Consider the following 27,106-nt stretch of genomic DNA (forward strand, 5'->3'; position numbering starts at 1 on the left):
TACGATCTTCTAATATCTGTCCTCCTCCAACTCTTGCCCATTTAGATTTTCCATTTGTTTCTCACTGATGCCTATGCCTTGAGCTACCTAAATACCAAGCTCTGGCATGCCTTAAATCACTTGGCAATCCTCTCACCTTAAAACCTACCCCTTGCATTAAGGTTTTGGACTAATTGTCACTCAGTTCCAAATTTTATCTATTAACACTTCTGTGATGCATCTTGGAGTTTTAGAAAAGTGCTAAACCTCAAATTATTCTTGTTTAATGATTTACATATTCAGCTACAAAACAAGACAGTTGAATGTAATCAATGCAATGCAAAATCATTGGTTTCAGCCTTGATGTCCTCCTCTTTATGACACCTCAATTATTGTCATGGTAACATTGGGGAGTAGTTGAAATAACTACATTTAGTTTTAAAATGTGGAGTAAAATTTGGTTGAAAACAAACATCATGGTGATTTTGAAGGCACGCAATAACCAAAAGTGATCATGGGTATTCCTACTTGTTGGTGCTGTTTTGGTCTTACATATTTTTTATATAGCAATGATCATTGTCATTAAATTAGCTAATGATTCAGAGAAGAATCTTGAACCAAGTTTTTTTTAAACTATGGCATTTGCCAGAGTCACAGTGCTAGTAACAATTCTTAGCACCTCAGAGCTAATTTGATACTTGGTTTGCTTATGAGATTACTACTTTATTGAATTGTTGTGAATAGATCTCATTGAGTATGCAGGCCATGTATAATACTAGAATTGAAGCCCTGCATCATTTCCTTTCTCATTGTTGGCAACGAGTAATTTCTTTTTGTCACTGGGCTGTAGTTCACTTAACAGAGTGAAGGCATTCATGGATGTACTTAAAGGAAATTCCTATGTAAACTAATGGCCAGAGCTATAGTATCTATTAACTTACATGTTAAAGATAGCATCATATACTTTTTTCTCTGAAAATGATGTATGCAAATGCTCCATTATCTAGACAAATACAAAGCAGTATTTTTACAAAAAATTTCATACACATTTTTATTCAAATTCAGAAACAAAACTATACTGCATTTCTAAGTCAGTGAATTGCAGAAATCAAAACCAAAGTAAATTATCAAATCAGCATTTATTTTTCATCAAACTTTGTGTGCAGAATTCTGCACTTACATCTTTTGCAAACTCAACAAATCACCATCATTAATTTCAGATACTCTTAAATTACCCTCGACTTTCTTTATGACTTCCTTTCAAGTAATTTTTTTTTTAAAAAGCATAAATTGAAATGAATAATCCTTGCAAAAAAGTCATTTGATTTGATGATCAACTTTAAAAGAAAATCAGGCAAATGAAGCATGTTTATAACAGGGTGTAAAAAGCTATTGCAACAATTTACCTCAAAGTTAAAATTAAGTTCCAGTTACATTTTTCTAGCAATTTGATGCAACATTTGAGCCGATAAGAGAATAGTTGTGTTAGCAAAGCAGTTTCATGTCATGCAATAGTCAATTGTAAAAAGTGAATAATGAAAATAAACCAGCAAAGCCATTTCAAAAGCTTAAAACCATACAAATATGTGGAATTACTTCCTGCTCTGGAAGTGTTATAAAGGCATGTCAAGAAAGTCAACAGACCTCTAAGTCCAAATCCAGTAAACTTCCCCCCCCCACCCCAAGTATACCAGCTTAATAAGGAAAAGAGCTGCTTTTAAGTCTCAATCATTTTAAATAATTCTAAAAACTTTTTTTCCAAAATCATGGCTAGGTAGGCAAAAGGCAAAGCCCTTTGGATATCCAGTTACAAACATATCAGCATCTATGGGATAAACATCTTGGAACAGGGATAGCTTCACTAGGTCTTGAGTAGCAGTTTGTAGATTAGAACTTGTTAATATTTCAAAAGGGCTTTGTGTATATTCACTTTTTATTTCAAATTTGACAGGATAAGTTCCAACCATCAAGCAATTCAGAAAACTGACTCAATTTATAATGAGCCTTTCAATTCAGTACTTTGCTTAGATTTTGTGGTAACTCATCTTGTTTATTCTTCAGTAGTTTTACAAGCAAATAACTTGGCAGCTTGAAGCATATCTGGACATTTCACATTAGGAAGGAATGTTCAAGTTGCTCATTAGCCACATTCTAGAAGATACAAAATTATAAGGTTAATCATTTGGGATTTCCTTCATCTTCCTCATTTCCTTTCCCATCTTCTACAGTTGCACACTTCTGAAGGCAAAAAAAATACAACATGGAATAGTTGTACCGTTATAATCAGTTTTCTGATACTTCACCCAGGGGAACATTAATTCTACGCAAAGCTGGGCAATTAACTTTCTGTGCATATCTGTCTACAACTAGAACAGATACAGAGTGATCACAATAAGCAATCCTAGCAATATAGTTGAGGGACAATTGTGGTAGAATCTCCTCAGGCAGAGGATAGAAAAAGTCAAACTAAGATACCAATTATGAAATAAAACTGCTGGCAAATCATTGACCAGAAACTCAGTTTCCCTCCTCACAGGTGCACCTTGATTTGATGAGCATTTGTTTTATTTCAGATTTCCATGATCAGCAGTATTGTACTTTCAAATTAATGCTAAAATAATTGGCTGCAAACGTTCCATTTAATTTCATTTATGTTCTGAATTTCTATTTTATTAAAGTGTGGGCAGGCAAGGTAGTGTAGCAGTTAGTGTAACGCTTTACAGAAACAGTGACCCGGGTTCAAATCCGGCTGCTGTAAGGAGTTTGCACGTTTTCCCCGTGTTTGCGTGGGTTTCCTCCCACATTCCAAAGACGTACAGGTTAGGAAGTTGTGGGCATGCTGTGTGGCACTGGAAGCATGGCGGCACTTGCGGGCTGCCCGCAGAACACTACGCAAAAAGATGTATTTCACTGTGTTTTGATTACATGTGACTAATAAAGATATCTTGTATCCCTTATATATCTTATATAATTTCAAGATTGCTCATTGAAAATAATTTTCTATAATATTTTTTAAAAACATTGAAGTTGACTGTAAACCACTTTGTTTACATGTGTCAATGAGTTTTAGTGTGGAGATGAAGGGAGGCACATGGAAAGAGCTCAACAAAACTGGAGACTTGGGTGCCCAGCCAAAATTAATGGCAGGGCCTATTGAAATAATCATTAGATTCCCACTTGGCAGTCAAGCAGCGTAATGCCAGATGGGAAATGTTTTCTGCAGTTAGTGGAGTAAAAATTTAGACTGGGGAGACAGGACATCAGAGCCACTATGATGGTAGCAGGAAATTGGGACCTAGGTCAGGATACAGTATGAGTGGGAGCAGGAAGGCTATGGCAAAACACTGTATCGGGGGTGGGGGGTGGGGGGGGAAAGAGAGGGAGGTAGGGTTGCAAAAGTTAAAGGCCTTTGGGATAAGAAGCACCTTTCTCCTTCTAGCTCATTTCAAGTCATCAAATCAAGTTTATTGCCTACTTCACACTCATTTCTCCACCTTACATCTTCTACAAGATTTCCCTCTAGTTTACTGATGAGTTTAAGATGCAGCGCTGTCAATGCAATTATTCTGCAACTTTTGGATGTTAATTATGCCACACCACCCCCTTCACCTCATCAATGGCCTGATACATGTTTGTAAAAAGTTTAAATGGCTAGTAATGGAGTTGGATTGCTTGATCCTGATATCTAAATATTTTCTCTTGGATCTTCCCACCCAATGCTGGTGATCTTGGGGACATGATTCAGCAGTTTAAAAATATGGTTATGGACAAATGTAACTTTACAGAGCCATATTCCAAGCATCCCTAGATCTGTAACTGGAGGCTGAATAGAAGATTCATTTGCATAGCAATTGCTTGGGTGATTAAAAGCAGGATGGCAACATAAGGCAGCAGTGAACTGCTGATGAAATGCTTTAAATCTCATTGAACAGATTCTCACTTTATTAAATATGATGGATGTTACTGAACTAATTCATTTAAGAAAAAGGAAGCTATCAAACCACTGACATAGAAGCAAAATAAACCACAATGTTATTAATTTCCCCATTGAAATGCATTGTTACCTCTAGTACAAGAAGAAAAGTCTGGTCCTGTGTGCTGCAGCCATGTTCTCAGACATGTTTCTGATTTTCAGGTAGTTGATAAAACCTCTGAAAAACAGCAGCAGCCCTAAGGAGAAAGGAAATACAAAATATCTTACCGAGTACCAAAAGGAATGAAAAGTGAAAATATAAATATATTTTAATTTAGAATGGATACAAGGACTTCATGTCGTCACCAACATGAACAAAGATTTATTCAGCAGTAAAGGTTTGCAAAGTTGCTTCAGGACCTTTAAAAATTAGGTTCCAGCTGCTGACTTAAAACCAGCACAAACCACCAAAAGCAAATGATTCTTATTTCAATTTTGTCAGATGTCCAGAGATTCTTGATTCACATTAAATACAAATAATCAAAACCAGTTGAAGCTACTACAGTTCCTCCATTTTCATAGTGTAGTGTACATAAGAAAAGATCAAGTAGTAACTTTGGTTTCCATACTTTACCCTGCAGAAAGCATTACTTCACAACTACCTCCCTCATCATCTCAACAGATTCAAGGAAAGTTATTTTTAAACTTAGGAATTGGTTCTTTGAACTTAAATGGATAGCGGTGATGCAAATGGTCCAGTCTTCTCACTCATACTTGCTCAAGGTTGAAACAGCTGTATTGACAGAATGAAATGAATTCCTTTTCTACCAGCAATCTACCTGACAACTATCCTCAAAAGAAACAATCTTCAAACAAATTTAGTTTTATTAGTGGCACCTGTACAGCCAATAAATCCAGGCAATTTGTAATTGGGCCAATTCAAAATGTTTTTAAAAGGAAACAAAGCTGCAATTTAATGTGACAGAACAATGAATAATTATTTGGAGACACAAGAGACTGCAGATACTAGAATCTGAAGCAACAAACAATCTGCTGGACAAACTCAGCCGGTCAAGCATGATTGGTGGGAGGAAAGAAACTGTTGACATTTCTGGTCAAAAACCCTGCACGTCCTGGTGTTCCTCCAGCAGTTTGCTTGTTGCACGCATGATTATTTAGTGAAGTCCAAAAACAAAGTTGTGTTCTGAAAAATAATCAAAATGTAAACATTGAAAATAGAGCATTAACCTAGAACACAAATGAAAGAAAAATGGCCCTGGATGTTTTCAATTGAATTTAACATTTTGGCATTAATCTAGAAAATCCTGATTTGCAACTAATCTTGAAATTATTACCCCTCTGCATAGAATTTTTTTAAAAAGCTGAGTACTTTGATGTATATTACACTATAACTTAATGCACGAAAGATTTCTGAGAATATCTCAAGATTTAGTGCAATGAAATTCAGCATTTAAGAGGCATAACTAGAGAAACCATCATAATCTGATGCCAAGTTTTAGCAATGCATTTGGTGACTTCAGGTGGTACATTGAATGCTTGTGATGCCACCAGAAATGGATCTCTCACAGCAAGAGTTCAGTATGTGGGTGACGGTTTGACCCGAGTGCCCAGTCACAATGTGGGTTGTTCCTTGTGTTCTGCCTGTGGATCAGCAGCATCCTTGTGCTCATTGTTTCAATTTTTATTTTCAATGTTTAGCCCTTATAATTTTAACCAGGAATAAAAATGCTGACTTCTGGTGATTACAATTACAATTTTACTCAGGAATTCTTTTCTTTCTTTCCGATGCTGCGATGTGGCTGCACAAACGCAAATCACCTTCCAATATCTATCCCAAATTTCCACTTCTCTTCTCCAACTTTGGCAAGACCAAGTATGGTCACAGCTGAAATTATCAGAGAGCAATAGCACAGATTCAGAGGGGCAGACTTGAATGATTTTGGCAACTAACTGATCTTGCCATTCATTGCCAGAGCTGGCTAGACAACAGAAGCATCACTGAGGCACGTACACATCTGCCAAAACGGTTCATTATTCCAGGGTCATGCTTCAATGCAAGGATAACTTGACTCCCTATTTGCACACCTTCTTAAACTCCTCTGTATTCTCTTTGCCTCCAACAAATGTACTAAGATCAGCACTCCCTTTCCAACACATTTATACAGGCTTCCCACCCTTTCTCAGCCCAAAACTCAATTTTTTTTCCTGTTTCTCTCCCATCTCCCCTCGAACCTTTCCACCAAGGCTTGTCTTGTCTAAACAATACCCCTCCCCGACTCTCATGTTAGCCACACATAATGATCCTTACTCTTCAGGAAACTAATCATGCACCTTCAGGATCGTTGTCATTATCCCATTCCTAAAAAAAAACCTCGATTTTACTACACCTATATTCAAGTGCCTTTTACTTTTCAATATCTTTGTACATGATTTTGCCTCCTAAATCTGTCCCTACCTTTTAAGAAGCTCTATGTTTGAATCTCTCCAGGTGGATTTCTTCCCTTATCAGAGATATGACAGCTCTCTTCAAAGCCATTATTTGCAACTCAGATGTGCTTCTGTCCATATACTGTGCCAAGATCCATCTCAGTAACATCATTTGACTGACTCTAGTTTAGTTCAGCTGCTAGTGAAATTTTCCTTTGTTACTTTGAGATTCAGCTATCAAAATATCCTCTGGGCCGTCGTTCTAAGATCTACTTTCCAAAAATTTGAACCCATGAAAGAACCCTGGTGCCTGTGTTCCAATACACATCACCCCTTGACAACTTACAAAAGCGCTGGTTAAACAATACCTTAATAATATATCAATTTAACTTTTTATTGCAGAGTTATATCTGGGAATAGTTTGTTATTCCTCTTCTATATGACAGACTACATCAAATACCCTTCATTAATTATTGCCTTGAAATCATACAGTAAAAAAGGACTTTTTCTTGCATTCATGACAACTTACAATCAGAATGTTGACTGATCAAGTCTTCCTAAGATTCAGAATGCTAATATTCGAAAAGTTTGATGTTATTTTCTTCTTTCCAGTTTATATCCTACATTATAAATATTTATCCAGTGTGGTAAAAGTATCATAACACCCATGGTTCTGTCGTTCCCAAACTCAGCACTTAAATCAAAGAGTCTTCATTTGAGAACTTCTGGACCAAGACCAAAGACACATGCAGTCCTGATCAGTGGGCTGACATTCTGATTCCAGCGAAAGTGTTTTACTTGCACATACAATAACTGTGACAATGTCTGTACCATCATACTCAGAAAACAATGTTAAAGAATAAAAGTAGGCATAATAAGCATATGCCATGGTGTAAAGAAATCCACCCTTAGAAAGGTGTGCGTAGGAAACCATGTCTCATGAATTTGACAGTTTATTTGAAGGGGTAATAAAGAGGATTGTCCATGTGGGCTTTAGCAAGGCCTTTAACAAGGTCCCATATGATTGGCCAGTCCAGAATGTTAGAACACATGGGATCTAGGGCAAGCTAGCCAAATGAATACAAAAATTGGCTTGTTGGTAAGAGGCAGTGTGTTAATAGTTCTTTGACAGCAGGCCTGTCAACAGTTGTTTATCATATATATTGATGATTTGGATAAAAGTGTAAGGGGCATGATTACTAAATTTGCAGATGACACCAAAATTGGTGCTATAGAGGGCAGTGAAGAAGGTTGCCCAAGGTTACAACACGATCTAGATCAATTTGGAAGGTGGGCAAAAGAGTGACAGATGGAATAAAATTCAGACAAATGCAAAGTGATGCATTTTTTGAAGTTAAACCAGGCCAGGACATACAGAGTGAATGGCAGGGCCCTGGGGAATGTTGTTGAATAGAAAGACCTAGGGGTACAAGTATATAGTTCTCTTCAAGTGGCAACACGGGCTAGACAGAGTGGTGAAGACAACATATGGCATGCTTGCCTTTCTTGGTCGTGGCACAGAGTACGAGATGGGAGGTCACGTTACAGTTCGACAAAACAATAGTTAGACCACACTTGGAGCATTTTGTGCTGTTCTGGTCATCACACTACAGGAAGGATGTAATTAAGCTAGAAGGTTCAGAAGAGATTTACTAGGATGTTGCTGAATTGTTGGGCTCAAGTTATAAGATTGGATAGGCTGGGACTATTTACCTTGGAGCAAAGGAGACTGAGGGGTTCACTAATTTTTTAATTTCTACCTCACGAAACAATGTTTAGCTTATGTTGTTCTTAACATCATTATTTCCTAAATAATGATTACATTGACTACTAATAATGGCACGAGTGGCCAAAATCAACTTTTTAGAAGCACATGTTTTTGGTCTTCCGTATCTCAAAGACGTAATATTCTAAAATCTTCTACAAAATGTGATATAAAGTGTAGCATGAGCATTACTTGAACTGAAAAAGGATGACAGTTATTCTGTCTAGAGTTTGAAAGAATAAACACAAACTTGAGCAAATAATATTCCACCTTTCCATTTCAAGATCTTACTTTAATTCTTAAATTACTTTAATTGCCCACATTTTTATGAAGTCCAGGAATGAGGTTCCAATTTAACCAAAAACAGGGAAGTAATAAGACCAATCAGCATCAAGAAATAATATTGTTTCACAGCCTTCAACTGGTACGGAAAAACTTTGAAGTTAATTAATCCTGAGAACACCTCACACAATAAGATCAACAATTATTTTGTTGATATTTTATAATAATTTTTTACATTCAAAAATAAATTACTACAGATGTTGAAAATCTGAAATAAAACAGAAAATGCAAAGCAGATCAGGCAAGATTTATGGAGAAACCTCTGAAAAGGAACATCACGTCTCTCTGTTTCTCCCTCCTTTGGTGCTGCCTGATCCACTGATAACTTCTGGTATTTTCCGTTTAATTTTAGTACTTTATTTCTATTCATTTAGATCTGTTTTTATTGTGGGTTATAACCTGGGCTATGAAATCTTGCAATTGGTATAGTAATGCAATAATAGGGAAAGATTTTGTAGACACTTTCTGTAATGGGAATTACTTGCGTCGTGAACAATTCTTGCCAGCTAAGAGAATAATGTGACATATAGATGCACACAAATTACACCAAAGATAGTTTTTCTCCATGGCAATTATTTTTCTCCATAGTAATTATTTTAATAAGTATAAAAGATTTTGATTAATATTTTCTACAATACTAAACTGAAGTATGTTCCCTTACTCTAAGGATGTAGGTTATCATCTATTCTGTTTCCATCTATTGTCAAATAATATCCTATATTCTTTAGATAAATTTATGACTTTGTAAATAACAGTAAAATTGGTGTAGTAGTTGGAAAAGGTGCCTACAAATCAGAAAATGGGAAATTCTATTAAATGGGCTCCACTGGTATACAATCTGTAAACATATCAAAAAGTTCACTTCTCCTAACATTTCCAAATAGATCACTCTTCTGACATGAACATGAACAGAACATGTAAGCAAGTCTGATTTGCCAGAAATAATTCAGATTAAAACATGCGGCCTAAAATGGAGTATGACCAATCTAGAGTAAAGTCCCCTGTAATGGGCATGCTTTATGAAATAATCAATAACATTAATTATTTACTTGGAATAAGTGATTTCAAAACTTCCTGCAATTTATGTATACTCACTAACATGCAATCATATTGTGTTCTTTTCATAATGAAAGAGTTAAGAAAAGCTCTCATGTGAATGATGGGGAAAGACAGAGAAACTTCAATAAATATCCAAGCATAGTTAAGCAATTACACACCTGTTACACATAATGACACAAAAGGCATTTCTTAAGGTGCCACATAATAGGCTTGTCATCAAGATTGAAGGCCGTGGAATAAAAGGGTCTGCAGCAGCATGGATAGTAAAATGGCTAAGTAACAGGAAACAGTAGTGAAAGGTTATTTTTTGTATGGGGGAGGGCAGAATTGTAGATGAGCTCCCCAGGGGTTTTTCTTAATATATATTAATAGACTCGAGTGTATAGGAGACAATTTCCAAATTTGCAGATGACAAAACTTAGAGGCATTCTGAACTGTGAGGTTGATAGTAATAAACTTTAAGTAGATTTTAGACAGTGGTGGAATGGGCAGATAAGTGACAAATGAAACTTAATACTGAGAAATGTGAAGTGTTACATTTTAGTAAGAAGAATGAGAAGGCACAATTCTGCACATCTTCTGAAGGCAGACATGCTGAGATTGCTGAAAGTGGCTGAAAAAGCATACGGAATCAGAGGCTTTATAAGTACAGGCACAGAGTACAAGAGCAAAAAAGTCATGCCAAGCCTTTACAAATGGAGTATTATTTCAAGGTCTGAAGATTTTGGAGAGGGTAACAAAGAAATTGAGCAAAATGATTCCAGGGATGAGGGACTTTAGTTATATGGACAGACTAGAGAAGCTGTTGTTCTTCTTCTTGGTACAGCAGAGGTGGCAAGGGGATATTAAAGAGGTACTTAAAATCACGATGTGTATACAGGTCCACCCCAGGTTACAAACCCCTGACTTGCGTTCAACCCATACACAAGAATGAGCATATGGGAGACCAGTGGGATGGATTTGCCAGCAGCTGCGGGGCTGCAGACATCTTCTGCCACCAGGGAACTCTGTTTGTGGCTGCATTACTTACTTGTGAACTGTCCAGGTTACAAACAATTCACAGGAATGGAACCCTGCCGTAACCTGGGGAGGAACTACAGACAGAATAACTATTTGATAGATAGAGAAGATAGAAACTGCTCTCATTATTGGAGGCATCAAGGGGACATGGATTGGCAAAAGAACAAAAAGTGACAGAAGGAAAATTGATTTTTTTTTAAATATAGAGATTGTAGGGCCTGGAATGCTCTGCCATGCCTAGTGTAGGAGACCAATTCACACAACATTAAACTTGGCGGCCACAACATCTACCAGCCAAGTAGTCATGTAGCAATAGATTAACACAAGAGAAACAAAAAATGACTGAAGATACATTTCATTGCAAAATTGAAACTGGAACTTTTTGAATTCTCTTTCCAATTTTGGCAGACAAAATAATAATGAAATAAATGAATTCCAATGAAACATTGACATTACTGGGATTATATATCTGAGGTTTTTTGAATACTGTGACTAATACGATTAAAAAAAACACACAATAAACCCTCAATGACAAAAGAGAAGTGACTTCTGAAATCAAACTTAAGCATACACACAAATGAAACCAATGTAACGATTAACAAAAATATGCAAAACATCAACTTAGCCATTTATATCAAGCATAAAATTATTCAAAAGAAAAAAAACTTAAAACAAAATCTATAGTGAAGGCCATCCACAGAAAATGTGTATCATGTGATTTATGGAATCCAGACATCCCTTAATTATAGAAAAATAGAATGTGGAAAATAAAGTTCGGCTCACCAAGAACAAGGAATATCCACCAAAGCCAATACTGACCATTGAAATAGCCATTGAAATAATCAGAAAACTGAAAAAGAAAAACAATAAGTTACCAAAAAAACTTATATGCAGCAGGTTTAATTTTCACATCCTTTTTAATGTTACAGCATATTATCCGAAAGAGACATTGTAAATGAGTATATTTTTATTTATGACCAAGCAGTTCAACGGTAATTTGGTAGTATTTCCAGATGGTAGGAGTGTGCTCTTCATTTTCTTGACTTTTATTTGGGGTAATATTACTTGGCACTTTCAATATCTTAAAAACCTGTAATGTGAGTTCATACCAGTTTTGAAATGAGTCACAATTAAAGAAAAACCATTGAACAGTCAGAGTCAGAGTTACACAGCTCAAACAGGTTGTTCAAACCAACCAGTCACACTGACCAAGGTGTCTTCCTGAACTAATCCCATCTGCCTGCATTTGGTCCATATCCCTCTAAATCTTTCCTATCCGTGTACCTGTCCAAATGTCATTTAAATATCGTAACCCATCTCTAGCATTTCCCCTGACAGGTCATGCCTACTACCCTGTGTGTGGAAAAACTTGCCTCTCAGTTCTCCTTTGAATCTTCCTCCTCTCAGCTTAAAAGTTTGCTCTCTGGTTTAAGGCTCCCCCTACCCTGGGAAGAAGACTGTGACAATCCATCTTATCTATGCCCCTCCTAATTTTATAAAATCTTACTAGGTCACACCTCAGACTCCTTTGCTCCAGGGAAAACAGTCCCAGCCTATTTAGTCTCTCCTTGCAACTCAAACCCTCCAGTCCCGGCAACATCCTTGTGAATCTTTTCTGCACCCCTTCTGACTTAATCACATTCTTCCTATGGTATGGCGACCAGAACTGCACACAGTACTCCAGGTGTGTTCTCACCAACGTCTTGCATAAATGTAATATGCCATCCCAACTCTTGGTCTCAATACCCCCCCACCATCCAATGAAGGCAAGCGTGCCATACGCCTTCTTCACCACCTTGACTACCTGTGTTGCCACTTTCAGCAGACCATGCACTTGAGGGTGTCACTACTTTGGAAAAACACGTACCATTCTATGGTAAAGGTACTTTAAACTTGGAAAGCAATTATACTGTATCTACAAATGGAATATTAGCTAAAACATGAGCTATAAAGTTATTTTGTTACATATTTAATGAGATGCATGATATCAGACATTAACATTTTTATCATAGGATCATGTTTAGTTTGTCAGTTCTTTTTACCTAATTTCAAACCACAGATTAGCCACAAAACATATTCTAATGAAACAATTCATTCAACTACAATTTCATTATAGAGGCAGTTTTCCATCCAATGACTTCCACTCACAGAAAATCATGAACACCATGGCCATAATTTTCTAATACACTGGCTTGGTGCCATGCCTGGTGGCTGCATGAGATTTAAAAATGTACCCTGCAGCATTGTCACGAGACCATTGATTCATAATCAGGGTCAACACAGTTTACTTTTAATAACCAGTAACTCCTTTTGTTTTGTTATTGAATGAGCAATCAATCAGTTTTCTTGCTTGACTTTGTCACTGCTTTTACAATGCCACCATATAGCTACTAACAAAATCAAATCTTTGGCATAAGAATACAGCATCCCACTGTTCTTGATATTAACACCACATCCATATTAGTTTAATCGTATCAGAGTGGGATGTTACAATGACCTCCTGAAAGAAGAGCTTTTGACCTTAAGCACCCCTGCTGCTAATCACTGCCAAGGATACCAATCCCATAAAAGGCCTCTAACTCATTAAAGTCTTTTATTTTTCAAACTAGACACTCCAGCATTCAGTTCCCAGCAGAGTTCAACATGGCTAAATGAACCCAAAAGCAGAATTTCAACTCTTCCTGTTAATGGCTGAGCAATGATGGTTTGACTCTGCGTGCTGCAAAAAAAAAGTCTCAAAAAGCAGCTGGAGGACATGGCTGTGATGGTACAGGGGAACAGGTACTGTTCCTTCCTAGAAACCAGACTGCACGCATCAATAATCAAAAGAAAAAAAAGGTTAATCAGACACCCTACTGTGGTTACTATTCAACACAAGTCAAATGTCTTGTAAGATTTTTGTTGTGCATTTATTTACATTTTCTGCTAAGGATCTTTCAAATTCTTTTACTCCTTACTTTTCTCCCTTTACAACCATTATAAAGGACATTATCCCACTGAATTTAAATGGACCAACAAAAGCTTGTAATTGTTTGTAGCAGTATATTGTCCTTTTGCTACAGAAGCTGCACTTTCAACATTATGGTATTAAAATCTCATTAAATGACAAAATGAATAATCTCAGAAGTAAAGCAAGTGAAACTGCTGGTAAGTCCCAATAGACAAATTGACTGCAAATTAAAAGACCAAACCCAAGAAAATACTGAGAGCACTGAAAATTAAATTCTATTCTACGTTAGCAACTTGAGATACAAGCAACCCGAGATCTTATTTTATTGAAACAAGTTGTTTTCTAGTTGAATATGTACTCTGACATTTTGTTTAACAGCAGTGGGATAATGTCCTTTAAGATGTTTACCTCTTCTCCGAGAGCATTCCAAGACAAATTTGAAATACATCTTTTTGATCAAAATGTTTCAAAGTCACGCACCACAGAAACTGCCCCATTGGCCCTCCAAGTCTGCACCCACCCCCAAGCATCCATTTACATTAATCCAACACTAATCCCATATTTTTGGCTTGCTTCAGTATTAGAGGCATTTTACCGTGGCCAATTAATCTACCAACCTTTGGGATATAGGAGAAAACTGGAACACCCGGAGGAAACCAACATGCATACTCCACACTGACAGTATTGGAAGTCAGGATTGAACATAGGTTACTGGAGCCACGAGACAACAGCTCTGCTAGCTGTGCCATTGGAATTGACCTTAAATTATATTTTTGAGTACCCAGTAAAATGAACCTCCCTTTAAAGACATTAGACGATATCACTTGGTATTCCTATGCAGTTTACAAGATATGCAAATACATCAAAGCACCAACCACATTAACCAATACTAAACTGGAAAAAGACGTCAGATCTATTTGCTTCTGGCAAAACCCAAGGGGAAACTAGGCTTGCAAAATGGTGAATGAAAGAGGTCCTTTTCTAAGGATGACAATGCAATCTTAAATTGGGAATCTTTTCCCTATACAGGATCCTAGGAAGACAGAACCAATGAGATAGAAGCAATGATGCTTAGCACTTGGAAGAAGATACACCTGTCAAATGCAGTGACATCAAGGAAAAAAACCCAGTAAAAACCAGCAGGTCCATTAAGTGTTTTAATCACCATGTTGCAACCAATTAATATGACCACATCATCTGACAAGAATAGACCTGAACCCAACATTCCAAATGTGGTCCAAAGGAGGTCTTATACACAGACACATTGATCTTTGTTTTAGATTGTATTATCCTCATCGTACATTCCAAACCACTCTCGACACAGATTGTGGCTGTTTTGGAAAGAAACACCAAAACTTTGGTACAAAGTGAAGATGCACTAAGTAATAATTTTGCTGGTGCCATTCATGAGCAATTTGTTAGGGACACCCAAGAAGCAGCCATAGAATGAGTGTGATAACCTCTTACAGATAGGCAGGTTTTCTGCTCAAGAAGTAATAACAGTGGAGAATAAATTCAACTTGCCATATCTCTACTGAATGGTTAATTACTTGTCAAACTTTTAAGAGCAAAATGGATCAAATGTATAAAGGCTATGGACATTCTATTTGCAATACACAAAAAGAATAAAATGAAGCATTGCAAATTTTTGCCTTAATTGAAAATGACATGCCATCAGAATCCCAGATCAAATAAAGCTGACTGAAAGACAATACATGAATTTCACATATATGGTTAACTGCAGACAAATAGTACAGACTTCCATCAAATGCAAAAAAACAAAGGATAATGCAAATAGTTCATGCTGAACAAAAGAAAAATTCAAAATAAAGACGTGGAGACCTTTCGAAATTCAATTACCTGATGCCCTTCCCAAATTCAGGGATCTTAAAATGGATTTTGGTTTTGGATTTTAAAAAATCCAATGTAGAGATTCAATAATAAGGTTCACTACAAAAGTAAAAAGACGAGGACCAATGCATAAATTCCTTAGCTTAAAGGAGGCAAAGTATACTTGAATGAAACTTAAATAATCTATAAATAGTTCATAATTTAAATGAGGCAAAACATCCATGAAAGAAACTTGATGGTGGATCTTTGTCTAGTAATTGCCCTCTTCAAACACTAGCAACATTGCTCAGTAGTTGAAAATACAATTTGGAAGTTTATAAAAATGCTCTTTGTTTTGGGGAAGTTAGATAGAGGGGCCACTGTTCAACAAAATATCCAAGTTGCTGAATACTATTGGCAAATAATTTGGCAGCCTTCTTCCAAAACATAAACCCAAAATGAGATTAGAAAGAATCACTTTCTCTGTTCTGATTTTATGCAACAAACTGTAAATACTGAAATGAATCTCATCCCAAACTGACATCCAAGGCTTCAGAGCAGAAGTGACCGATTGTTCAGTGATGTAATCATTACCAAGTATCCCTTTGCCTATAAGCTTATTAGATGATCTAATTGTAAATTTGGGAGTTCTCCTCCATCTCAAATCAGAATTGCCTCAGTAACAGTGCAAAATCACCACTGGGAATAAACCTATGCATAGCAGGATGCCAATCAGAACCAGCATTTCAAACTCAGTTCAGAATCACCTTGAATTTTTTTTCTTTGTATTCATTCATTATAATATAAGTGTCAGTGACAATGCCAACATTTATTGTCAGTCCCAATTCTCCATGAGGATAGGCCAAACTAATAAGGATGGTGGATTTCCTTCCCTGAAGGACATCAGTAAACCAGATGGGTTTTTAAAACAAACCATTAGTTACCATTGTGGAGACCAAATTTGGAATTTAAAGAAAATTAGAGCCATTTAGAAAAGGTATGCCAAGAAGAGTGGGCGGCACAATGGCAGAGTCTTTGACCTGAAGCATTAACTTTTTTCTTATCACAGATGCTGCTCGACTTCCAGCATTTGCCTTCAGCAGAATTAACAGAGCTGCTGCCACACAGCTCCAGTGACCTGGGTTCAATCCTGACCTCTGGTGGCTTGTGTGTGAAGCTTGCACATTCTCCCGGTGGGTTTCCTACAAATACTTCAATTTCCTCCCCCATATGACAATTCTGAAGCAGTGGAACAGAGCACTGGCATGCATGCAGTTTCACCTGGAGAGTGCTTGATAATGCCAAATAAAAACCATATCTAGCACTGGTTGAGACCAAATTTTAAGCCAAAACTGATAAACAAAAAACCTCTCTTGCTAATAGTGCTTTGCTTTGAGAAAAAAACCCCTATTGTGGCACATGAAACAGTCTACCCAAGTACATACAGGCTGAATCAGTAGGGTAACATGTGTTTCCAATGCCCAACATGTCATTCTGCCAGTGAAACCTAGACTGCAATGTTCAACCATATTTAACTCCTTGTTGGCACTAAAAGTCAGCAATTACTGTGTTTGATGCCAGATGTGCACCTGAATATTGCACTGGTTGCCATGTTAACAGCATATCAGCTAGGGCACTTAAGCTGGTACCACCCAGAAGGGGATCAAAGTTGAAAATCTCAAACACTGCAAAAATCTCATTAGAGTAGAAAACAATATAAACACTATCTCAATGTCTCAGTGCAGTGGTCGGTAAGCCTTGGAGAGCAGAGATTCTTGTTGAATCTGGTGATTTCAGCTGGTGTACTATAAATAATTCCCCATTCCTGCCAACCAACGACTGCTGAAAAGGTGTCCAAATTACACAGAGGAGTACATTCAGGCTCACCTGTGAATAATTCATAAAATAGTAGTTTGTTACCATCAAGTACTAGGGATCTGTGAAATCAAACCTTAACATGACCCAGTACCTGAATAGATTAGAGAAGAGAATGAGAGGGAAAACCTCCTTCAATATTACAACAAATAGTTTTCTATGATTAGCAGTGGGAAAGGGAGCTGAATTGGAACAGCAGAATTTCTTATGAGAGACAAAACATTCGAAGGATCACTGCATGTTGGGTTTCTAATGCGAGAGTGGGACACCTGAAAAGTGCAGGTTATTATCAATAACAGAATAAAGGGCATCTCATTACATAATTTCCTCAGAATATGATCTGATGTCCTGTCAAAGAATAACATACGTACGCAAAGGAGTTAGTGCACATGCCTGCTGTGACCGCCTATTTGCCAATCTGAATATAGTACTCATTTTAATAAATTGGACAACTGTGTCCAAACAAGCCAGCGTCTGCTTTAAATAACAAGGAGAAACACGAATAAAAGACTGGCAGCCCATTGATTATATGACTGGGCTAGTAATCCTACAGCAGTATCAATTATCCAGACAATGCACTCAAATCCCATCATGACAGTTTGAGAATTTGAATTTAACGAAAAGAAAGCTGGAAATAAAATTCTGGCATTAACAAAAAGCAGTCTTACAAGATATGGTGTAAAAACTCAACCCATTCATTAATATTCTTTGTGGAAGTAATCCTGCAGTCCTTACCCTAAGGGTAGCAATACTCCCACACTTCCATGGTTCAAACTAATAAATATTCAGTTGTATGAAAGTGCTACAAGGTTTTCACTCACACCCTAAGACTGAAAAAAAAGGAATAATGTTGTTACACAATATCATCATACAGCCAAACCTTCTAATAAAGTGGTAAATTGTACAGTAAAAACTTAGTTCTGTTGATTTATGAGCGTTATTGAAATTTGGAATCTATCTTCTAAACTTCATGTTCTTTCCTTATGAATGAAATGAAACTCCATTTCATGTTCTTTCCTTAGTTTCTCCTCTTAATCCTCAATGGATTCAACAAGACAAATCGCCTCTTCCTTTGCCACAACAATTCTATTCAATGATACTTCCAATGAACTTTAGCAAATTACTTTTAATGTTAACATTTATTGCAACAATTACAAACTCAATTAAATAATTGTTAGGTATTTAAGTTTATTATGGCGAATTTCAATCATCGTTGCGCGCGCCCTGGAGTGAAAGTTTCAACTTTATTCTGAAGTTATTCAACCTCCTTAAAATTTTATCCATCATGGAGTCAGTGCATAAAGTGACTTAACTATTACTGATATTACAGTTGGGGAATTTGGTTATTATAGATGTTACTAACTTGGAAAAAGCACACCAACAAATGGATCTCATTCCAGACCAATAATTCCAATACCTTCCACAACACTACCATCTACTGGTAGAATTCTGTACCTGCTACCACCAGCCCTGGCTCTCATGAAAGTGGCGACATCTACTGTCCTTAATCTACAACTGTCTGTACTGCAACATCATCCGTGGTCCTCTGTAACCATTTACACAACTCCATAAATTAGTCACTTTTCTATATATATATTTATATAAAAAGCCCTTTTCATCCTTTCCACAATATCCTTCATTTTACTTGAACCATGATACGGTTCCACTATTTTTCCACACTCCCTTAATGCAATTGCCAATTTCACAGTCTTGAGCACTGACATAAAAGTAAACTCAACCTGAATTTGTGCAGCAGCATTTCTGATGAACATCTGAGCAATTTACGACTATAAATAAAGGAGCTGGTCAATTAACATTAAATTTATGTAGCAAGGCAGGAAGAAGCAATAATAGACAAAGTTGGGCTGTCAAAAAATCTTTGAAGAGGGGGATAGAGATGGAAAATAACTGGCTTCGATGACAATTTCAGAATGCAATCGTGTTTAACCTCTAGTGCTAGTTTTTTTTTAAATATAGAAAGTACCTTTGCTCCCATAAAGTACACTCATGAAACAAACAAAATACTACTTACCCTTACAATCAGGATCCATTTTATCAGCGACAATCCAAACCCACAAATTGCACCATAACGGCCTGCTATGGTGTTGGTGAGGCAGAATGAGAGACAAAAGCCAATCCAGTTAAACAGGAATGCCACTGTGGAAACAAGACAAATATTTGTAAATTTTTTTTAAATGCTTAGGCACAATTATTAACCCTGATTAAAAGGCTTGACCTATTTAAAATTTACACATTAAGCAGTTTTGTTTTACCTGAGAGTAACTACGGGGATCTCAAGAGAACCACGGTTGACAAGAAATGCAGAATATCTTGTCAAGAGGAAGAAAGAAGCTTACCTAAGGTATAGAAAGCAAGGATCAGACAGGGCTCCGGAGAGTTACAAGGTAGCCAGGAGGGAGCTTACGAATGGACTTAGGAGAGCTAGAAGGGGGCATGAGAAGGCCTTGGCGAGTAGGATTAAGGAAAACCCCAAGGCAGTTTTCTACGCATTCTCCACGTATGTGAAGGAGGATGAGGAGAGTGAAGGTAGGACCGATCAGGGATAAGAGAGGAAACATGTGCCTGGAGTCGGAAGAGGTAGGGGGTGTCCTCAATGAATACTTTGCTTCAGTATTCACCAGTGAGAGAGACCTTGACATTTGTGAGGATGGCATATAACAGGCTGATACACTAGAGAATGTCGACGTGAAGAAAGAGGATCTGCTGGAACTTTTGAAAAACATTAGGATAGATAAGTCACTAGGGCTGGACAGGATATATCCAAGGTTATTACAGGAAGTGAGGGAAGAGACTGCTGTGCCTTTGGCGATGATCTTTGCGTCCTCACTGGCCACAGGAGTAGTGCCAGCCGATTGTAGGGTGGCAAATGCTGTTCCTTTGTTCAAGAACGGGAGTAGGGATAACCCTGGGAATTACAGACCAGTGAGTCTTAATTCAGTGGTGGGCAAATTACTGGAGAAGATTCTTAGAGACAGGATTTATCAGCATTTAGAGAAGCTAGGCTGATTAGGGACAGTCAGCATGGCTTTGTGAGGGGTAGGTCGTGCCTCACGAGCCTGACTGAATTCTCTGAAGATGTGACAAAGCACATTGAAGGTAGAGCAGTGGATGTGGTGTACATGGATTTTAGTAAGGTGTTTGATAAGGTTCCTCATAGAAGGCTCATTCACAAAGTCAGGAGGCTTGGGATCCAGAGAAACCTGGCTGTGTGGATTCAGAATCGGCTCACCCATAGAAGACAGAAGGTGGTAGTAGATGTAACATATTCTGCCTGGTGGTTAGTGACCAGTGGTGTTCTGCAGGGATCTGTTCTGGGACCCCTGCTCTTTGTGATTTTTATAAATGAATTGGACGAGGATGTGGAAAGGTGGGTCAGTAAGTTTGCAGATGACACGAAGGTTGGTGTTGTGGATAGTGTGGAAGGTTGCTGTGGGTTACAACAGGACATTGATCTGATGCAGAGCTGGGCAGAGAAGTAGCAGATGGAGTTCAACCCAGAGAATGTGACGTGATACACTTTGGAAGATCGAATTTGAAGGCAGAATACAAGGTTAATAGCAGAGCTCTTAACAGTATGGAGGAAGAGGGACCTGGGGTCCACGCCCATAGATTCCTCAAGGCTGCTGCGCAGGTTGATAGGGTTGTTAAGTAGGCGTACATTGTGTTGATCTTCATTAGTCAGGGTATTGAGTTCAAGAGCCGCGAGGTAATGTTGCAGCTCTATAAAACTCTGTTCAGTTCTGGTTGCCTCATTATAGGAAGAATGTGGAAGTTTTAGAGAGGGTACAGAGGAGAACTACCAGGATGCTACCTGGATTGGAGAGCACGTCTTATGAGGATAGGTTGAGTGAGCTAGGGTTTTTCTCTTTGGAGTGAAGGAGGATGAGAAGTGACTTGACAGAGGTGTACATGGTGATAAGAAGCATAGACCGAGTGGACAGTCAGAGACATGAATGATAGAAAAATGGAGGGCTATGTGGGAGGGAAGGGTTTGACAGATCTTAGAATAGAATAAAATATCAGCACAACATCGTGGGCTGAAGGGCCTGTACTGTGCTGTTCTATGAAAAGCATACTCTAAGTTCAATTACGTGCAAAGACCTATGCTTGCTTTGACGTCAATACTGGCATGTTCTCACTTTGCTCTCAATGCCGACAATAGCAAATCATCTGCCCGATTCAGCAAAATCCCTTTATCAAATAAACAAATACCATTGCAGAAATTTCTTGATAAATTACTTCTAATTATAGCTATTGAAATGCCATGCCAATAATATTGTAACATCAGCAAAATGCAGGTTTGAGACCATGTCATGTTTGAAGTTGCAAACAGGCACATATCAACAATTAATCTACTTTTAATTCATTAAACATAAACAATTTCTTATCCTCCCTGCAACTAATAAGCAATCAATCTAAAAATTTTGTGCCATGCTAAATGCTCTAAACAATATTCCTCATTTTAGCTGAGCTCATTAAAATAGATCAACTAAGAATCTAATAAGCAGATAGCATTACATTTCCAGTGCTCTTCCTTGGGATAAATATTTCTCTCCTCTGGAGAAAGTTTGATTTAATTCCCATGAAGCAAATCCTTACATGTGCTTTTCCTTTCTTCTGTTGGTCTTCCTATCTCCCACTATTTTTTTTCCAGTAAATGCATTGCTCAGAGATTCTCTCATTGTTACTTTTGTAGCTTTCTCTTTCCAACTCTTATCCATTATTTTATAATTTCTCCTCTTTGCCACTTCACAATTCAACTTTTCTCCAATTGCCTTGCATTTTCCCCAGATATTTCTTCAGCGATTGACTCGACTGTAGTTTGTGCCTTTGTTAAAATACTAAAGTGTGCAGCAAGATGGCACCTATCATTCACAGTATTCACCAGCGATCTGATTTGTGGGGTGCAATGGAGGGGGTACACACAGAAATTAAGGAGAATTGAGAAACTGGTGCAGAGAGACAGATTAAATAAAAACAAATTATTTCACTGGAATATAGAACTAGAGACAGAAGTTGAAAGAACAAAGTCTGAGAGAGAAAATTAAGAGTCAAGACAGGGATTAAAGACTCAGGACGACACTGAACAGATTAAAACAATATATATATTACATAGAAAGATTGCACAGTTTCCTTACTCAATGAAAGTCAGTTTACTTGGTCAGTATTTCTAGAACGACTATGCAAAGCAAGTGACCAAAGGTTACTCCCCTAACAATATCTGAGGTCAATAGTTCATAAGAATAAAAAGACAAGCAACACATATCAATGAGACATAAACTCAGGATCATCACCAGAAGATGCAATGGGGAAGACGTAACAAAATTAAAACAAAATGTTATAAATGTTCGGCAGGTCAGGCAGCATCTGTGGAATCTGGAACAGTAAACATTTCAAGCTCATCTTACCACGATCACTCAGTTTGCACTGCCACTATTCAATCTCTCTTGCCCTCTATCCTATCACACATCTTCCCTTTGTTCTCTCGCCTCACTTCTTTCCCTGCAATTTTTTTTTAAATTTCTAACTTTTCTCAGCTCTGATAATATTTCAGGTTGATGACTTTTTATCTTTATTTGTGCCTCCACAGATGCTGCCTGACCTGCTGGGTACTTCCTGCAATTTGTGTTCTCCCACTGAAGAAACAGAATTCAGAACATACCTCAAATGAGGATGCGTGGGTATGATGGACCAAAAAGCTTCCTTCTGCATTGCAAATTCATGTGAAAATTCAGATATGCACACTGGTCTCATCAGAACCTATGCTGGCTGAAGGATGTAATTAGTCAATGATAACTCTGTAAGACTCAGCCTTTCTCCAGCATTTAACCACCCTGCACAGATGCTGACAATTAATTAACCATGTACCAGCTGCCATCTGTCCTGATTGTGTGAATGAATGACCAGCTACTTCTTAAACATTTGTACCATGTTGCTTTGACTGTTTAGTGTAGATGCAGTTCTGTGTTGCTGGTTCACCAGAGTGGCAGAATGGTTCCCTTCATCAACCTCCCTGATTTAGAAATATATCGTCTTTCCTTCATAGTCAATGAATTCTTCACAGCAAAGACACGAGGGAGCTTTCATTACAAGGACATTTGAGGCAGCAACTCCCAGTTTCTTCTCGGGAACAATTAGGAATAGGCAATCAAAGCTGGGCTTCACATTCACTGTAAACTAAATAGTCCAAAATCCAAAACTTTGCAATGCTAGGAGTAGAAAGTTTCTTCTAAGAACAACAGAGAAAATTAACATGCAATTGTGCATGCCCTGCATTTTATATAAGAGAGTATTTACCTATCATTCATGCTCGACACATGGCACTTGGTACACTTCGAATTTGGCCGAGGAGATTTCAATGAAAACTATGAAGTTTGTATTTTGACAATTACCACGCATATCTCAGTAATGCTCAGCATAATGCATACCCCAACCAACACTACAACTGTCTAGATTTCAACAAGGTGGTAGAAATAGTGCACTAAAAATTACCATGGGATAATAGCTCATCAATGAAAGCACAAAATAACGACATTTACCTTGAACAAGTTCCAGATTTAAAACATTATTATTGCATACCAACATGGGTGTATTACACATCCAATAGCTGCCTCTGAATATAATGTAACAATTAGCAGAAGTAGCTTAATCTGAGTTGCTTTAGCACATCAATATCAATTTTGAACTGATTCTTAAGCAACAAGTTCAGTGTGTTCTTGCAGATCCTCTCTTCCAAGCATTCGGATACTTCAAATTAACATTTAAAATTTAAGTAATTTGAATTCTTTAACCAATTCTGGAACTAAGAAAGCTCCAGGAGGTGTAAGATTCAAGGACTAATTGACTGCTTAATATTAAGGTGTCAAAGAATGATTATATTGAAAGAGATCATTAAGAGGGCAGAACAAAAAAAAAATGACATATTTTGTAAACTTAACTGAATTTCTGTTGGCAAAGTTAATACAAGATGGTGACTTCTTAAAAAACATCGAAGGACTTTAAGGGGGGGGGGGGGGGGGGGGTTTGAAGTGTGGACCTTCATACCCACAACTTACCAGGGTGATTTATATAATTAATAGGTTTAGTTAGGAATCATTATATTTTAAGAATAAAGGGGAAAAAAATCAACATAGTCGATCTGAGTTTATTAAGAAACCTAAACAAGTCTATTTCAGTACTATCTACAGTAAAATTCTAATAAGCTGGTATCCAATTGTTTGGATGGGGTCCAAAGTGCCTGTATTTTTTGGCTTGTTTGGTAAACAAACTCAAAGGCAAAACTTAGCAAGGCCCTGCTTACATTGGTCCCTTTAAACTCACCAGGTTCCCTGGAAAATGTATTAAGACTAGTGTGTAGCATTTAAAATAAATGGGAAGTAAAAGTGTGTTGGGTAATACAAGTGTCATAGAACTGTACAGCACAGAAACAGGTCCTTTGGCCCACCTTGCCCATTCAGAACAGGATGACCATCTATGCTAATCCTATTTGCCTGTGTTAGGCCTGTACCCCTCCACTCTTTTCCTATCCATGTACTATCCAAATGCCTTTTAAATGGTGTAAATGCATCTGTCTCCACCATCTCCTATGTAGCTCACTCCAGATAACCACCACCTTCTGTGGAAAAACTTGCTCCTCAGATCCCCTTTAAATTTCTCCCCTCTCACCTTAAACTGGTGCCCTCTAGTTCTAGACTCCCGTACCCTAGGAACAAGACTATCTATCCTATTTGTCACTGAGTCACACAACACGGAAACAGGGCCTCTTGCCCAACTGGTCCATGCCACCCAAGGTTCCCATCAAAGCTTGTCCCATTTTCCTGCTTTTGGCCCATATCCCTCTAAAGCTTTCCTATTCATGTTACCTGTCCAAGTGCATGTTGTTAATTTACCTGCCTCAACCACTTCCTCTGGCAACTCATTCCATATACTGACCACACTCTGGGTGAAGAAGTTGCCCCTCAGGTTCGTATTAAATCTCTCTCCTCTCACCTTAATCCTAAATCCTCTAGTTCTTGATTCCCCAACCCTGGGAAAAACGACTGTGCACATTAACCCTATCCTTTCACCTCATGATTTTATATACCTCCATAAGATCACCACTCATTCTCCTATGCTGCAAGGATAAAGGTTCCCAACCTGATCAACCTCTTGCCATAACTCAGTCCCTTGAGTTCTGGCAACACCCTCATACATCTCCTCTGCACTCCTTCCAGCTTAATGGCATCTTTCCTACAAGCAGGGTGACCAAAACTGAACACGATATTCCAAATGCGGCCTTATCAATGTCTTGTACAACTGTAGGTTAGTAAAACTTTGACAACATTTGATACCAAGCCAGGGAAAGAGATATCACTCACACATCCAAAAGGTTGGTCAAACAGTGGGGTTTAAGGGGCATCTTAAAGGAGGAAAGAAAATTAGAATCGTTGAGTTTTAGAGAGGGAATTCCAGCCCTTCAGGTTGAAAACTCAGCAGTCATTGGTGGAACAATTAACATCTGGAGAATGCAACAAGTGGAGTGCAGGGTTTTGAAGGTTTCAAAGACTGGAAGAAAGGAATAAAGACTCAAGTGACAAGAATAAAGTGGAGACAGGTATGTATGAGGAGAGGCCATTAGAAAAAAGCTTAGCATTCTTAACTTGAGGTGCTGCTGGATCAGGAGCCAGAGTAGGTTAGCAATGACTTCTTGCACTTCGACCTCTCAGTTAACATTTCATCATGCCTTAGACCTTTTGGAAGATTTTTCATTCATTTGTATCCCTCACAATTTTATAAACCTAAGGTCACCCCTCAGCTTTCTATGTTCCAGTGAGAATAAACCCAGCCCATCCAATTTTTCTTTATAACTACAACCCTCTGTTCCAGGCAACATCCTGGTGAATCTCTTCTGCACTCTCTCTACTGCTACTACATCCTTTCTGTAGTGTGGCGACCAAAACTGTACGTGATACTCCCTAAAGTGCTCTAACCAATGTTTTGTATTAAGTAGTCTGAAAAATCTGCTGGTATGGCACCACCAATATCCCAAGGGCATTGGATTATCAGAGTTTCACTGTAGCCAGAGTATTACCCTTGCATGTCACAACATATACACGTTAACATTACAAAAAATATACTAAATGTAAAAAATTAAAAATAATGTAGATCCAGTCCACTATCCTACACTTCACGTCTATCGGTATACAGTTAGCAAAATGTTGAAGTAGCAGTAACACATTAATTACTTAACATTTTGATGTTTTAATGCTCCAACTGCCACTTCAATGCACTAAAACAATTTTCATTAGCTGTACTGTAGAATCTTTTGATCTATTTCTGGAATATCTCAATTACAATTCCCAAGTATTCAAGTAAGCTTACAATTCATCTTAACGTTAAAACAAAACAGTTAATCAAATTTAAAAGAGACTTACTGAAAAATGCTAACATGAAAATGCCATCGTTGCCAACTCTCAACTGGTCAGCATCATTGAAGTCATCTCTTGGTGGAAAATCTTCCTCCTATATTTACAAGGTGATGAAACTATATGAGCAAGCATGTATTTGAGTTCATAATTAAACACTTAGTCACATATGTATTACCAATTTTTACAGTCAATCAGGTTACTACACAGCACAATCCAGCAAAATATTACACTGAAACAGAGTCTTATCTGTAAATGAGCTTAATTCTTCTGTACATTTCTTGGGAGAGATTTTAGCAATATTGAAAATGATGCGAAAATATTTCTTCTTTGTCTTGATTCTAATGAAATTGTACAGTCATTTTGAAATGTTGAGGTTACATCTATCAGAAAGAGCAATCAGAGGAAAACTTCCATTTCACTTACAACTGCACAAAAACATAAAGGAGCACATTTTGTGGTCACCAGTGATCCGACTGTCTGCCACTGAGGCCCTTTTA

At 37.7% G+C, this 27,106-nt stretch overlaps 1 protein-coding gene across 2 annotated transcripts in view; it reads right to left on the reverse strand.

Annotated features, from left to right (window-relative positions):
• Window positions 1-1,099: 1,099 nt before the first annotated feature.
• Window positions 1,100-27,106, reverse strand: part of ndfip2 (Nedd4 family interacting protein 2) — a 59,421-nt gene continuing 33,414 nt past the window's right edge. The window contains exons 4-8 of one of the 2 annotated variants that reach the window (XM_052026330.1): window positions 26,616-26,703; window positions 19,214-19,338; window positions 11,310-11,376; window positions 4,044-4,149; window positions 1,100-2,130 (exon numbers count right to left, since the gene is read on the reverse strand). In XM_052026330.1, coding sequence (XP_051882290.1) covers window positions 4,046-4,149; window positions 11,310-11,376; window positions 19,214-19,338; window positions 26,616-26,703 — 384 coding nt within the window. In that variant the 3' untranslated portion in view covers window positions 1,100-2,130; window positions 4,044-4,045. Of the gene's footprint in view, window positions 2,218-4,043; window positions 4,150-11,309; window positions 11,377-19,213; window positions 19,339-26,615; window positions 26,704-27,106 lie in introns of both variants that reach the window. The other variant, XM_052026331.1, reaches the window with a different exon arrangement.

Source organism: Pristis pectinata, chromosome 11 (genome assembly GCF_009764475.1).
Source record: "Pristis pectinata isolate sPriPec2 chromosome 11, sPriPec2.1.pri, whole genome shotgun sequence".
Lineage (NCBI taxonomy): Eukaryota > Metazoa > Chordata > Chondrichthyes > Rhinopristiformes > Pristidae > Pristis > Pristis pectinata.